The 16,053-nt window shown below is 32.3% G+C and overlaps 2 protein-coding genes across 5 annotated transcripts in view; one reads left to right on the top strand and one right to left on the bottom strand.

The window, feature by feature from the left end:
- Positions 1 to 346: 346 nt before the first annotated feature.
- On the bottom strand, positions 347 to 6,438 carry LOC146530709 (dnaJ-like protein 60). 2 transcript variants are annotated; one of them, XM_085199320.1, is made up of 6 exons: positions 6,143 to 6,438; positions 2,767 to 2,860; positions 2,526 to 2,686; positions 1,975 to 2,148; positions 1,534 to 1,636; positions 347 to 1,001 (listed from the first exon to the last, which is right to left on the bottom strand). In XM_085199320.1, the coding sequence occupies exons 1-6, from the start codon at positions 6,265 to 6,267 to the stop codon at positions 903 to 905; spliced, it is 756 nt and encodes a 251-aa protein (XP_085055446.1). In that variant the 5' UTR covers positions 6,268 to 6,438; the 3' UTR covers positions 347 to 902. The 2 variants fall into 2 exon arrangements, with proteins under 2 accessions (XP_085055446.1, XP_085055447.1); XM_085199321.1 differs by lacking the exon at positions 6,143 to 6,438 and adding an exon at positions 2,943 to 3,118.
- LOC146530708 (fasciculation and elongation protein zeta-2-like) overlaps positions 3,980 to 16,053 on the top strand; it is a 47,943-nt gene continuing 35,869 nt past the window's right edge. For 2 of the 3 annotated variants that reach the window (XM_085199316.1, XM_085199315.1), the window contains exon 1: positions 3,980 to 4,467. In XM_085199316.1, coding sequence (XP_085055442.1) covers positions 4,055 to 4,467 — 413 coding nt within the window. In that variant the 5' untranslated portion in view covers positions 3,980 to 4,054. The remainder of the gene's footprint in view (positions 4,468 to 16,053) is intronic. The other variant, XM_085199317.1, reaches the window with a different exon arrangement.

Genomic DNA, 16,053 nt, shown 5'->3' with positions numbered 1-16,053 from the left:
TTGAAATATTTAATATTTTAATTTTGCTCGCGGCAAAACGGCGTTGGGTTCTGCTACTTAACACGCAATGGCTGCAGAATTCGGCGGCAATCAGCAAACGGAATGTCTTAACACTTAGTTCTCTCTGCTTACTCTACTGTGTGCTACTACTGTGTGAAGGTGACAAAAAATCTTGTCTATCTGTATTTCTAATTAAATTAAACTTAGCTAACTAACTTTTCTATATGATGCATTTTCTATATTTATATTCTTTCTTTATTCTTATACTTTTAAAAGGATAACCGAATTGTTAATAAAGTCTCTCTGGTGATATCAAATTCCCATAAAAAATTAAATACAAACTACATTAATTAAAAACAACTTTATTATTTTTGTACACTACTTACATACATACAAAAATATTTACAAAAATATTTGAGGTATTTGTCATACAATAAATCTGTCTAATATCTAATACTCTACAATTGTATTTAATTTATTTATTTACATTATCTACATTAAATATCTGTCTGTTACAAAAAAAAATAAATAAAAGTATACAAGTTCAATATTACAATATTTTGTACTATAAAATATGAAGTGTAATTATTATCAAAACTGAGCAAAAAATATATAAAAATATGGTAAACCGGAGTAGGTTCATAGTAGGTCTTCTGTTATAAAGATTAAATAACTAATAACTATAGTATGTTAAAATATATAATGCAAAATAAATTTTCTAGGACATCATATTATACAGTTGACTTCAAAATCTAAAAGTGGAATTCTAACACTACAAGAGAAGGCCAGTTGCTAAACAATTTTATATACATACATACATATATAAAATTATAATATTATGCAAAATGTGACAAAATATTTGTATAAAATATATTTATATGTATGTATATTAAAAAAATGTATCACTTTTTATCTTCAGCCAGGGACTGTCCCAAGGAAGCTGTGGCTACAGAAGGGTTCGCTGACGTCACAATTTTTTCTAACAGCACTTGAGTTTGCATCTGAAATAATTGTTATTATCGAAAATTGAGAAGTATTATCATAGAAAATTTTATTTCTTTTTATTAATTACCTGTTGTAACACAGGGGCACAAATGTGTCACAAGCTTGTGCTCCTATAAACACCACATGTTGTGGGGTTCTAATATTTTTATTTCTTTGCTCTGGTGTCAGTGCAATGAGTGTTGAGTTCTGCCAGTCAACACACAATGCCTGGAAAATTCAGAGGAAAGTAGGGAACGGAGTGTTTTAACACTAGGTTCTCTCTTCTCTCTTTTTGAACACCACTGCTACATGCATTCTACTGTAATTTACAATTTCCTGTTCTGGTAGATACAAGTGCAGCGTTGAAAATTGGGCGGCACAAACAGGTTTCAAGACTAGGTTTAACCTTATTATGCAAGAAAGAGCGTAAAGCTGTAAAGAAAACTAAAGAAGAGGCCATTTGATTCCTGCTCTAATAAAACTTCAACCTCTTTCAATATTTTCCTCTGTTTAGTTTGTGATACACTAATTAATAGGTAAAATATTTACATCTCTGGTCTTCCCTCTCGCTGCAGCTCTTACTTTTTCTAACTCTTCCGCAAGTCTAATTGATTTTTCTTCAGTTTGCTTTCTTTGAATAGAATAGGACTTTCTGAAAATAATATATCTTTTTAATTACATTATAGGTGTTAGTTAAATAATTTATATTTTTTCATAAGAACTAGTGTTTATATGCATACATAATATATTTAACTGTAGTAAGTTTATGTACTGCAATACAACTTAATTCAATGATAATTCATTTCATTCACAGGGGAACAGAATCTTAGGGAGTCAGAGCCCTAAGTTCACTCTAACAACCTTGCTATATACAATGTGAAGCGAATAAAAAAAGCCAAAAAAAAATCATGGGGAACAGAGTTTCTTAGGACTAGGTTCTCTCCGCCTACCTAACTATATACAGGATGAAACTAATAAAAAAAATCATACCTAATCACAACAATTTGTAATACAACACCAACAAAAGCTATACCAAAGGCAACTAGAATGATTGCAATATTCGGTAGCCTATGTATTCCTTTCACGCCATAGTAGGAATCTGATGGGTAAGTCTTTGACTTTGACTGTGCATTGTAGAATCCATAGTTTTGATTGTTTGTATAGCTGAAAATAAAAAAGTTAACATGTAGTTTTATGAATTGAAAATATAATCTGGACAATGTCTTGTGTTATGAGGTTGTGTGTTCAATTTTTATTCAGAGCATAAATTATATTTAAATTTGACCCCTCTGGTGTTACATAAAACAGTGTTGATTTCTGCCCCCTGCAGTCTGCCACAAATAATGTTGAAGATTTGCCTAATGTCTTAAGTGCAGTTGCGGGTTCAATACCTCTTCACATGGGAGAATTAATTATTTCCCTTTCGCCATTCAGATAACAATACTTAAATGCAACACTGAGTTCTACCTCTCATCTTACAAAATGAATCTCACTAATAAAATGAGTCTTGTTAACATTATAAAATGAAAATATGTGCTTACTTTGGTGATGCATGGTGTTTATAAACATTGGAATGTCCTTCAACTTCAGACATTCGATCATATAGTGATCTACTACTTGGTTTACTAAGAACATTATATGCTTCTACAATCTTCACAAAAATCTCTTGAGCTTTGGCACTTTTATTTTTATCTGGATGGTACTGTAAGGTAATGGAAAACAGAAAATAGAATAAAGAAATGCTAAAAATAGTATTATTTTTAACAGTAACTGTCATCTTACTTCTTTGCTCAACTGTATAAATGCATCTTTTATTTCTTTGTCTGTACAATTTTTTTGCAGGTTTAGTACTTCATAGTGTGATTTTCTTCCTAAACTAAAATAATAATAGTATTAGAATAAAATATTATAGTAACTACATAACGAACACCTGAATATTATTTCGTAAAGCAACTCGCCTGTAAAATCTTAAGCAAGACCACAATGATTTAAAAGGAGTATTTCTCTTTAGAATATACATAACGATTTTGCAAAACCTAACGTTAAATTAGTGTCATATTGAAAGTATTTCATTTTATTTGGCAATTTCCATTTTTTTATATAGACAGAATAATAAGACTGACATCAGAAATGTCAATGTCAAAAACTGTCTATACGTCAAATGTCAACGCCAATACAGTCACCATAAAAAAAGTCAAATTTATGATGAATAAATATTTTTTAATACCATATGGTACCAATTATTCATTAAGTACTACCAGTTTATTTTATAATTTTTACATATTATTTTTTATAAGTCATAGAAGCCTATTTTTATAATAATATTTTTTCTATTTTTATAATAATAAATAGTAATTTTGTACTTTTTAGAAAATATTTCTATTGTTGTATTGTACGTAAAAATGTGTCTTTCATAAGTTTTTAGCTTGAACTTTTTCTTTTGTAACATAATTAATTTTTAAAAAACCTTAGCTAAAAAAGTCTATTATATAAACATTACGTTATACTTTTTACTAGGGCCCTTTTGGTACAAAATTTTAACTATAACGGTTATTATATTACGTGGAGATAACAAATATAATATATATCATATAATATATAAAGATATTATTGTCCTTTTTTACCCTCTTAGCTACAAAGTATTAAACATATCTACTTAAATACTACATAGAGACAGAACTCAACACATAATGCCTCGAGATTTCGGCGGAAAGTGCGGAACAGGAGTTTCATAATGGAAACAAAGTATTTACATTAGGTACCCAACTACCCACTTAACACTAGGCACTCAGGTTACCTCTGCCTACTCAGCTCTGTGCGGGATATAACGTGAAGCTAAAAAAATAAATAAAGATTTTTACATAGAATAGGTTCCCTTATTAATAATGCTTTTCGACATTTATTGCTAATATTGTGTAGTATACGTACGTTTAGATTTTCCACCCTCATCGAAATAGGAGACAGGTCTCAAGTCCCGAGTTCCCGACTCATACACAGTTGGCGCGGCGGTCAGCTCGACAGCGCAGTGTTCGCGCGGCAAACGACGCGAGTGGACGTACGGTGAACGGTCATGCGAGAAGCGACTGGTAGGATGGCCGAACTAGAGTTCGAGGCGCCACTTGCTCAAATCGAAGAGGCGGACGACTGCATCTCCACAGCAGATTATCCGCATAAGACCATAAATGGCAACGAGATACGCCTCAACAACATTAACAATCTCAAAAATGATTTGGTCAAAATCCAAACCACCGATTCCAATAAAATCAACGACAACGACGAACCGAGACCGGTGAAGTGTAAACAGGACAAGATGCAAAATTGTGAAGGCGACAATTTCACGGAGACTTTCTCCGGATCGCTCGAAGATTTAGTGAATACGTTCGACGAGAAGATCACGAAGTGCTTCGGGAATTACGAAGAAAGCGTGGAGAAGCTGGCCCCGGTGCAGGTTCGATCTCAAGAGGAAATAATGAACGAGTGCCAGTGAGTATTAATTATCATCAAATAAATCAAAAATTAGAGTGTAGGAATATGATATCACCGATTTACTCATCTACATATTATCAGTATATTATGCTTTTATTATTATCATAATTTACATACGTATTACATATATGAGGATACAATGCTCTCTTTAGCCATGTTAGAGAAAACTTTACGATTACGATAAGTAAAATATCCGAAGCATAAACAAAAAGGGCGGGCTCTGCGCATGGCGTTAGTGGTCGCGGGATCGATCAATGTTTTGGGGGTGTAGGGGGTGCGTGGAGGGTGGTGATGACGCATCCCGTCGCGCCCTGCCTTGCTCGTACCCCCGCGATGCTACACCATGTCGGATAGGCACTGACCTTTTCTGACATAATTGCACTGATATGCTGTAACCTACTCAACTTTTATATCTTTATGATTGTTTTTTTTACATTTATTCGCTATTATCGCTGGTAGTTTTATTTGTTAAGACATTTTTATTAATGTTGTGAAAAATGAGGATCAATATGTATTTGAAATCATTTTATTTGTAACGATTTATTTATAGCTTTGATAAAAAAAAAGTATTAATAAAATATGAATAAGAATACGCTCGTTTTTACAAACGTATCCGTTTCCTTTCAAAGCTTAAATTTCTACTCATTATGAACGAAAGAACGTATACATAAATAATAACATGGTCTTTCAAAAATGCACGTAGAACTTTCATCAAAGACTCCTCTCAAGACAGCTTCATGGTCACATGCAAGCGTCTTTCTCATTCGTGAGAAATTTAACATAATAGCGAGACTCCCACATCTTCCTATTGTTTTATTAACAGAGCTTTCTGCTTTATTTTTTTATCTTTTACTATGGGAATAAAGTATAATATATGTACCTACAAATATTAATAACCATAGCAAATATTGCATATGAGAGCCAGAACGCAGTCCAAATATGTTAACACTTGAAAAAAAAAGTTGTAAACATAATGCTTTTCTTATGTCAAAGAAAATTTTTGGAACCAATCCAGACGACCCAGATCCCAGATATGATACAAAATCATGAAATGCAACGTTCAGTTTTGCAAACTTATTAGGGAACAGGTCGATCTCGTCGACATATTTACAAGATTTCAGTTCATCAATTAACCCATTTTCCAATTTAAGATTGGAAACAGATGCTGAACAATGAGATATAAAATGTCAATTCTGAGATACTTGTGAAAACAAGAACTAAGAGACAGACGATGAAAAGTAACCCCAATCACTTTTTTTTTATTATTGATATATATATATATATATAGATTCTAATATTATGCTTCATATATATTAATAAAATAAATAAAATAATAATGATTGTATTATAAAGAACACGCACGGTTACTTTGATAGGCTTATGCGATTTAAATTTATGAATAAAATATGTATGTAATTATTCAATGTACGGCCGCATTATACAGCTAACTTTTGTACTTAATCATTAATTACAAAGACAAAATGTAAAATCAATTTATTTAACACAATTTAAGAATGATTCAAAGGAGTGTCTTAACACTAAGTTCTCTGCCTACCCTGCTGTGTGCGGGATAGGTACAGCATGAAGCTGACCTTCAAATAACAAACCAAACATAAAAATACATAAGATAATTTAATATGTGATGTTTTAAAGGATCATTTGCAAGTCAAACCTGTCACGTGGAACAGGTGCATGCATTGATTCTGTAGTGATTGTAGAGCATCGGTGTTCCAGCAGATGTTGTGGCCACCTTGTTGATTTCGAGGAACACCTTGCCGAATATTGAATTTCGTCCATATGGCTTAAAACACCATAGTTTCTCAGTTTTCATAAGTAAATTTTATACATATATTTAAAAGCACAGAAATAAATATTTTATAGTTTTGAAATCGTAAAACTAATATGTTGTTTTATAAACAATATAAACACACTTATTTATACAATATGTCCTTTTAGTATACTAGAGGAGTGTGGCGTGATGTGAAGTGCCTAGGATGTTGAAGTAGCTACCTAGTCAGCACTAGTGATGTGCCTTTGTTTCCCCGAGTACACTTCAAAGAAGAAAACAGATAATAAAACATAATTAAGATTATATAATTATATTAATTGTAGTCAAGTATACGAGCTAACCAAAACATATTAAATTGTATATTTTTTTATTTAAGAACATGCACAAAGCTGATTTTAATGAATATATTCATTTCGACGTCGCCATTTTCAATGAGGCGCCGCATATTAGCATCTACCGGCACACGACACACGTCCGTCCCGATGCAGTTCCTGTTGCATACAAATGACTGCTATCAGTCTATCACATTTGCTATAATCTTGCTTTTATGCATATTCCATTGTGCTATTTCATTTTTGTTTGCTTTTGTGCGATTATAACCTTGTTTCATGTTCCAGATATTATGTGAAGCCAGAAATGTAAATTTTTAGCTTGTGCTTGTGCTTGTGCTTGTTTAGTATTATTTTTCATACTAAATTCTAATTATAATATTAGTTAATTATAATAACGTTTCTGAACGATACGTATAGTCGTAGTTTTAATTATTTAAAAAAAAATGTCATTGCAAAATAAAAAGTGAACTATGGGAAATTACAATATAGCATTCCTTGGAATCCAACAATTTTTAGGTAATTTCAATAATGACACATCTAAATGCCTCCAGAATTAGACAGACAATGGAGAACGGTGTGTCTTGACACTAAGTTCCCTCTGCCTAACCTGCTGTGAGTGGAATACAGCGTGAAGTTGATTTATGTATTTATCCAATATAAGCAAAAATATATCTTACATTGTAAAACAAGTAAACATCCGATCTTGACGTTAAAAGAAACCTAGTAACTGGTATTTATGTGTGAAGTTATTTTCCAACCCAAACCTTGAACGCGAGAATCGTTATTATTATATTATTTCGATACATAATTTTGTAGAATGCAGTTATAAGCTATAGTGCGTGTATAACTCTTGACCTTACAATGTATACGTTTGCATGATCGATACACATTTCACAACTACAATATAAGTGCTCGTCTCAGTTTTCAATTATATTTTAGCATAAATACTACCGATACGACAACAACAGATCGTCTGTTGTCTTGAAATCAAAAAAATTTTGCATTTTTCTAGAAAATGAAACCTTGAAACTGAAATCTTGTTAACTTTTTACATTTAAGAAGGAAATACAAATAAACAATACTTAAAGCCAGTTATTAAATTTGAGTTATCTTAATTATTTTCTTATCGATAAAAGACAATCATTATTAAAACAATTTATCAATTCCTTTGTAGTTTTATCTCTTCGTTAAATATTTACATTTTTATCAGTTGTTTTAGCACGGATGCGTGCCCCAGTTGATAGCGCGACAAATTAGCAGAGCTGTGCGCCGCTACCTATTTGCATGTTTTTAATGATACAATTCTTTTTTACTCCTTTCCTTCCGTGTGTTTGTAATTTGGTTGGAAACGAAGCGATTACGTTATTTTGTTAAAATTTGTACCAAGAATAGTATAACGATTTTAAGAAAAATTTCAATACATATAATAAATACTGCGAAGTACGATCATTTGCATATTGCAAAAAATATTTCTTTTTTTTCCAGTTTCTAACGAACATTATTATGCAAATTTGAGAAATTTCTTTCGCTTCATCATTGACATGTGAACATTTGGTCCGAAATATGAAAAAAAATTTAGGCTATTATAAAATTATTACTATTAACGCAGTCAACAGCTTCAACCAGTCCATAGAATAGATTCAAGATGCGTATTAAATTAAAGACTGGTCAAACATCGCCCACTCATGCGGGCAAGTGAATGACCTGAGATTCGCGAAGAACTACCCACATACTTGTAAATACATAATTACCCGGCAATTTACCTGTATTTCGCGTACGATATGTCGGTAGTTAAATAGAAAAATCTAAATGGAAATATTTATAGGTTGCTATGGAAACGTATTATTAAAGACCCCCTGCTTGTACGCCTCTGGTCCGGTTGAAGAAGGTAATCCTTTCATTAGAAAGTTAATGTTTAATAGCGCCACGGTTACACCATGACCATAAAATTTTAATATAATTTATAAAGAAAATCTTCTTAACTGTATTCTATAAAAAATTGGACTTAATTTGTTGGACTAATTTAACTTATTCTGTCCTAAATTTTGGTCTTGTTTCATAATTAGTATTAGATGACAATATTATATTCTATTAGTTTTTTATTAAAATTGTTTATTATATTTTATTGAAATGATATATTAATCTTTTAGAAAAATCTAACCACAGGCGTAGACAACAGAAAAACTTTGTACTAAGAAAAGTTAACTACTATTTTATGTATTTGGTTACAATCTTGGTGTTATTTATGGTCACTCAATGCGCAAGGGCCATAGAGTTCTAGACCATTAATCATTAGGCGCCTAATGTTTGAAAGCAGCAATATCGTTTATAACGCTGATAAGTTTAAATAAATGGTACCATCCAGGTTTTTGACAGAACAAGATGTCTTTCCTGGTTAAAACTTTCCAATATTTACAAGATTATAGGTTAAATGTCACAGTTAGAAATAATTCTATTTAAAATGAAATATTTTTAATATATTTTTTTGTAATATTGTAGCTTCCAATCGCAAGGGTTAATATTCTCTAAATTGGCGTAAATTGTATGAATGTCAAATTTAGACATAATATGTCCAAATTTGCGTAAAAAATAACTGTTTCTTCTTTTAATTTTAAGAACAGAAATGTAAATAGATATTCATGACCATTTTTAAATAATTAGCATTTTAAAGATAATTCTTAGTAACAAGAATAAGATATCATTTTTATGTTTTTCTCGAGAAAAATCTTCAAAAATGATTTAAAAGTTTCCATTTAGTAAGAATTATATACATTTTAGAACTACGCTACCAAACTAGTAAATTGAACTTAGTTAGTACTTTATATTGATTTTCCTTTAAGTATTTAAATGTAGATTGCTTTGTTTATAGCCTTTGACGCCTCAGACGGAATTACAATAATGTTACCTATGCATACAAATTGTGGTTGCATAATGATTCTTGGATGGCTGACCACCTGATATACGCCATCGGAGATTTTATCTTGATGGCATAGTAACGACTGTAGATATTATATTACTTTCTTCTTCATATATATCGTGACTATTCTTTTTCGGCTCAACGGGACTCGGCTTTTTTGGTAATTAATATTTTTTTGTTTATTTTTAATTATTGTATTAAATATAAACGATTGACTATTTCATGTAGAATTTATTATGCTTTTTTTGTTTATAATTTTAGCATGGGCGTCAATCGACTCGGCGAAACGCGACTCGACCAAATTTTCCCATATTTAGAAATTTCGTAAAACAGGACATTTTTACGTCCACGATTGTTCATAATTGCTTATTGTAGCCACAAATATGTGTACAGCGTATGTGTAAATAGGACAGGTTGTGGGTTTGATTCCTACTCGGTAAAATGAAATCTTTAATAATTTAATTGAGGCAAAGCACGGCATTGTGTTCCGCCACTCAAACCGCAATGCCTTCAATATTCGGCGGAAAATAAGTAACAAAGTGTCCTAACACTAGGTTCCCCCTGCTTATCCTTATGTGCGGGATACAGCGTGAAGCTAAGCGTGCAAGTAAAAATATAAGCGCGCAAATAAAAATATAAGCTCTGTTATTTACATAACGGAACGCATATTTACATAAGTAAAGAAAAAAAGGCAAAGGTAGGGTATCAATTACACGGTTCATTTAGTGTGATATGTACGTGGCGTTAAGCAACGATGTTATTCTGAATACCACGAGCTGAATGCCGTGATGGGGACCGAGGTATGATGTTCTAACATGTCATTAAATAATTGTTGTTCACCATTTGGGAGTGATTGATGACTCCATTATGCTGCTCGTCATTTGGGATGACTTCGACAAAAGATCTCCAATTTGTTTTAATTTTAAAGTAGTTTGTTTTTTTTTTAAACAGAATCAAGGCTTTTTGGATTGTTTTTTTTTTTATTAATATAATGTCAAAATATGGTTAATTACAACGTTATGTTAACAAGGTAAGGTTATACGAAATATAATCTAATTTTATCACATTTTGTATTACATAAAGAAGGCAACTTATTTCTAAATGCCCAAACGTAATTCCTTTAATGTAGCTTAACCTAAATTTAATTAAATCATGCCCAAAAACAACACCATAAAATGATTCTCTTTATGGTATATCTAGTTGCGTAAAACTCGGTATGCGTTCTTCCACGAACTCTTCTATACCGTATATAAATTTAGAACCCGTATATCGTTTCTTAAACACTTGTTACAAAAAGTATTATATTTCAAGTTCACAGAGTTTAAAGTTCATAAAAGTGATGATATTGGCAAGTACTTACTATATTATATTAATATAGTTAAGCAGGCTTAGAAGCAACATTGCTCTCGTATGACGCATCTCCGCCATATGTCGCTCTTTCCTTGAAGTCGCCAACGCGATTAACAGATTATGCAAAGAACGGTTTTTCTGTCTTAAGTTTGCTGATATTGAAGAATTTATTTATTTATATAACGTGCACTTAACAAAATATTGATTACTTGCAGCCCGCCCGCGGCTTTGCCTGCGTGAACTACATTATTAATAATTTCTGTTTCCATGAGTACCTACGTCCTATAAGTGACGTCCATGCAAAATTTGAGGCTCCTAGCATTTGTGATAACGAAGTTTCATTCAAACTTTCAAGCCCAAAAACAACCCCTTAGAAGTCGAATATTGCAAATTCCCGTCTTAGCGAGCACCTACGTCCTATAAATAACTCCTATGCAAAATTTGAGATTCCTAGCACTTGTAGTTTCTGAGATTTCGTGATGAGTGGGTGACCTTTCGATTTTATATTTTAGATTTTCTTATAATTTTACTTACGTTATTAATTGAGTTTGAGTAAATTTCTAATTTTATATTTCAATATACTAATTTATTTATAGGAACTACTCCAGCTAATGTTAGTTTTCGGTTTCCATTCCATCTATATTTCTGTTCGCATCCAATAGAATAGGGCCTCAACACGGTGTGTGTTAACTGCGCTGAACGCTCCTGGTCCATCTCACCGCGTTGACCTTCCATTCATTTAAAATAGATTACGCTGTCGAGGGCGTGAGGTTAGTGTGGGATAGCTGTGTTTTGCATGTCGTATAACTTTTAAATGAAGTTAATTTAAACTTCATTTAAATAAATGTATAAGTTAGTAAGTAGTTTTCATTTCTTCCTCTCTCTCTCTCTGTTCAAATTACGGCGTTGAGTTCTGCCTCTTCTCAGCAGAAAGTGGGGAACGGAACTATCTTATTTGGATCGGAGTGTCTCAACATTAGGTTCCCAGGTTCCCTCTGCCCTCTCTGTTATGGGATACGGCATGAAGTTAAAAAAACGTAAAAGAATGTATGCCAATAGCTTCTTTAACCGCAATTGTAACTAAATGAGATTCGCGACAAACAATAACGCTATAAACTACATGTTACGAGTACATTACCGTTTTTCTGCACATTACTAGATTGATGACTATAACGCTAGTGACAAAGCACTGCCCGCAATAGTTTTTGCTCGCTGATTGATGCCCATTCCGACCGGTCTCAGTGGACCGTTATGTCACATAGAATATCTGCGTGTTGTGAAACAAATAGCTGGTCTGGTCTGGACGACCCATTTGTCCTAGCTAAGATTCTTCCTGTTTTTTTCTTGTAGAGGTTTAATAATAAAAAAATCAGCTTCACACTGTATTACGTATGTAGCAGGATCCTAGTGGTGATCCCAGGATCCAGAGCCTAATTGTAAAACACCCTGCTCCCTGCTTTCCGTTAACCGCTACCTTGACACTTCACTCCGAGAAGGGAAATAAAAATATGAAATATTACATTTCGTCGAGTGAGAATCGAATCCACAACTAGTCGCATTTACAGTCACATCTTTGTGCCCTTGTGCCTGGCCTGGCCTCTGGCCTCAAATTTGGACGAGCTTATACTTAAAAACTCATTTTTACATCAGACCGAGAACAAAACAGCAAAATCTTTTGCCAATTTAGCTCGCTTACGTTAGTTCTATATAAAAAAACATTATTAGCTAGTTTCGTTTCATCGATGTTTACTTTTCAAATCCATTTACCACTGTGTTTATTTTCGCGAGATGCACGTCATCCAGCCTGTATTGTATTTGTATGACTCCATGTATGACTAAAACTGTAACATCGTCCATCATATAAATGAGTAATCACTTTTCAGAATTAATTGTGCTAAATTGTTTCATATATACTATTTCTATATGCGCTAAATTCTTAATATTTTTTCCTTTTATATATAAGTAATTATTTTACTGTTAACCTTGCCAAAATCTCGAAGGGCACTGTCGGAGGGCCTTCCGGCCCTTACAAAGGGATCTTCCCCTCTTTTCCCCATGTTATACATGTTATACGTGCTTAAAATTACTTTACGATGTGAAATATAAAGCTGTAACAATCCATAGAGATGATTTACAGCGCATACTGTCAAGCTTACCGCCCTAGCTTTCATTTTGTTCACTCATCCTCAACCTTTAAAACTGAGCACGTTTTAATAGTTGTCTCTCTCTATCGCATAACCTTAATAATTTTAAGAGTTCTCAATACAATACAAAAGCTAAGAACGGTATGATTTTTAAACTTAGCAAATAGGCTCTTTTGTTTCACTCATTCCTACAATATAGACTCGAGCTTTAGATATTTTTGTGGCGTCGTCAAGTTAAAATCCATGTCTCAAAAGGACTAGTATAGCAAACACGCATTTGTACATGCATTTGCGTCAAGTTTATTTCTATTTTATTTGTTAGACGGTACTATAAGGGGCTTGCTAATCTTATCTTTGAAATGAGCTGGAATGTTAGCTAGCTAGGAGACTTACTTATTATTACATAATTAAGAAAATTTACATAGATTTTTGTATTTTATATCTATATTTAAAGCCTTTTTATTAACACATTTTTTTAAGAAGCTTATGTAATTTACATAGTACTTGTAATTCTTGTAAACGTTGATTTAAAGTATATAAATAACGATTATTCTTAAAATATCTACGTAATCAATTTAAATATTATTTCGTTATGCAATAGCTGTAACGACGCGGCCTCTGGGACCGCGGACCTCAAGTGATACTCCAATCAGATATAATTGCATAATAGTATATCAGCGATTCAAACAAGTCGAGTTCAAAAGTTGTTATTTAAATTAATGGGTTTCATATTACCAATAAACGAATACTTATTTAGAATGTAATTTATTTAGAATGAGTTTTAAGACCAAAATCATTGTAATTATTTATAAATATTTTAATATTCATTTACTAGAAATATGTGGGAACATATTACTATTTAAATAGGTAGAGGGAAACTAGTGTTTTACGAAATAATAATTCATCCCCCGAACGGGAATCGAACCCACAATCGCTTTATTATAGTCACACCTTTGCACCCCTGCGCCAGTACAGTCTTAAGGCAAATTAATTTAAAACATTACAATCACCAATACATAGACATTGGTTTTTTGTTCTTCAAATCAGTAGTAACCCAAAGAAAGCCAGGTCGTGCCGTGGCCGAACTGGATCTTACGATCTCGACCGGTTTGACCGGCGCGAATCCTGGCACCACCGCCTATGCTCTCAGTCTCAGATAAATATGCTATCGATATAAGTAAAATCTGTACATCTGTATGTTCAAGAAAGGATGTTTATGCAATGTTATTCTAAATGCTTAGCACGTTGAGCGAAAGTCGAAATTTCACGGTGTATACGGAATTACCTTACAAGATGTTAGGATGGAAAAAAAACTTGTTTAGTTATGTTTTTTGTGTCTTTTTTGGTCTAGTATCTGTGTCTATTATATCTTATCTGTGTGTGATACGGAGAAATTCTAATAATATATTTCTTAATGTAAATTATAAATATATGTTTTCAGCGAGAGCTTTCGCTTTTTACACAGATTATATAAAGATATTATAATCTGTGCAAGGTTCTTTACAATTGTAGAGTATAAAAATATATAAGGTCGTATTACTTGAAATCCTCGTATAATATAATAATTTAATTATCACGTCGTAATTATTTGACTTTGACTCATTTCTCGTATGTATTTACATATTTAAATATCAACGTATTACTATAAAACTCGTTACTACGAATTTGTATTTTTTTTTTCATAAAATACCAAATGCAGAAAGCAATTCTTCGAGTTGGATATGAACCCACAAACCATTGCTATGCCGAATTTATGGCATAATAATGAAAAATATTATATGTAGATGGGTTGCCTATAAAAAATTATGTACTCCGCAGGTTATACAGTTAAGTAACACTCGTTTAACAAAGACATAATAGCTTAGAAAAGTATACGGAAGTAAAAAGTATACATTTATGTTTTAATCTTACACAATACTTTCCTAGTTTCCATATACATCTCTAATATCGATAAAAACTTACCTACTCGCTTGTTACTAATGTTAGTGACGACTGAACGTAGCTTGCATTTTGTTTTGGTTTGAAAATGATATTTGCAATTATTCGATGTGTTTTTTTCTTTTATTATTTTTTAAGCTTCACGCTGAATCCCAGCACACACACACACACAGCAGGGTAGGCAGGGGAAACCGAGTGTTAGGACACTTAGTTTCCTTTTTCCAAAGAATTCTGGAGGCATTGCTTGTTTAGTGATGTAACTCAACGCCGCGCTTTCATTCCTGCCTCAACACCAGAACGAAGAAATGAAAATATAATTTTAAATAAATATTTAATTTCCTCGAGTGGGGATCGAACCCACAACCAGTTGCGTTTACAGTCAAACATTTGTACCCCTGCGCGACGCCCCTTTATTTATTATGTATAATTAAAATTTTAGTGATAAAACAATAAGAGTTTTCAACAATATAAATAAAATAATAAACTTAAATGAATATCAAATGAAAACTTAAAAATATTTTTCTTTAAAAACAAAACAATTGTTTTAACAACCGCTTACTAAAGGAGCGATACTAAAACATACGATAAAAGATATCCCCGTTCCAAAGCAATAAACCTACTTGACTGAAATCAATACTTCGATATACGAAGGTCATTTCAGACGAACGAAGCTAACGAGTACGAAATGTAAGGAAGAATGTATACAATAATTATATGTGGGGCAACCGGCAACCCATTCAAATGAATTGACAGCTGACGTTTAAACATTGCTTTTTGATATAGAAAAACAATTAATAATTTATTTATATTTAGGCACAACATGGGCTTAACTTACGTTTTTTTAGGCATTGCGTGTTGAATGGTGGAACTCAACGCCGCGCTTTGCCTCGATACCAGAACGACGAAATTAAAATATTTAATATCTAGTCAAAGTCGAATCCACAACATGTCGCCTAGCCTCAAGATTTTTATTTTTAATTTTATATTACAAAATAATATTAATTTACATATTGATTTTTTCGTTTGATTTCGATATTTCAAATGATATACAGATTGATTGATTTTACCACTTTTCGCTAATTTTAGAAACACTATGTGCAATTTTTTGCTTAT

Source organism: Heliconius melpomene, chromosome 16 (genome assembly GCF_056956725.1).
Source record: "Heliconius melpomene rosina isolate 202511_hmr_F chromosome 16, ASM5695672v1, whole genome shotgun sequence".
In the NCBI taxonomy this organism is placed as follows: Eukaryota; Metazoa; Arthropoda; class Insecta; order Lepidoptera; family Nymphalidae; genus Heliconius; species Heliconius melpomene.
The sequence above is the reverse complement of the archived record's forward strand: the minus strand, read 5'-3'. Positions and strand labels throughout refer to the sequence as shown.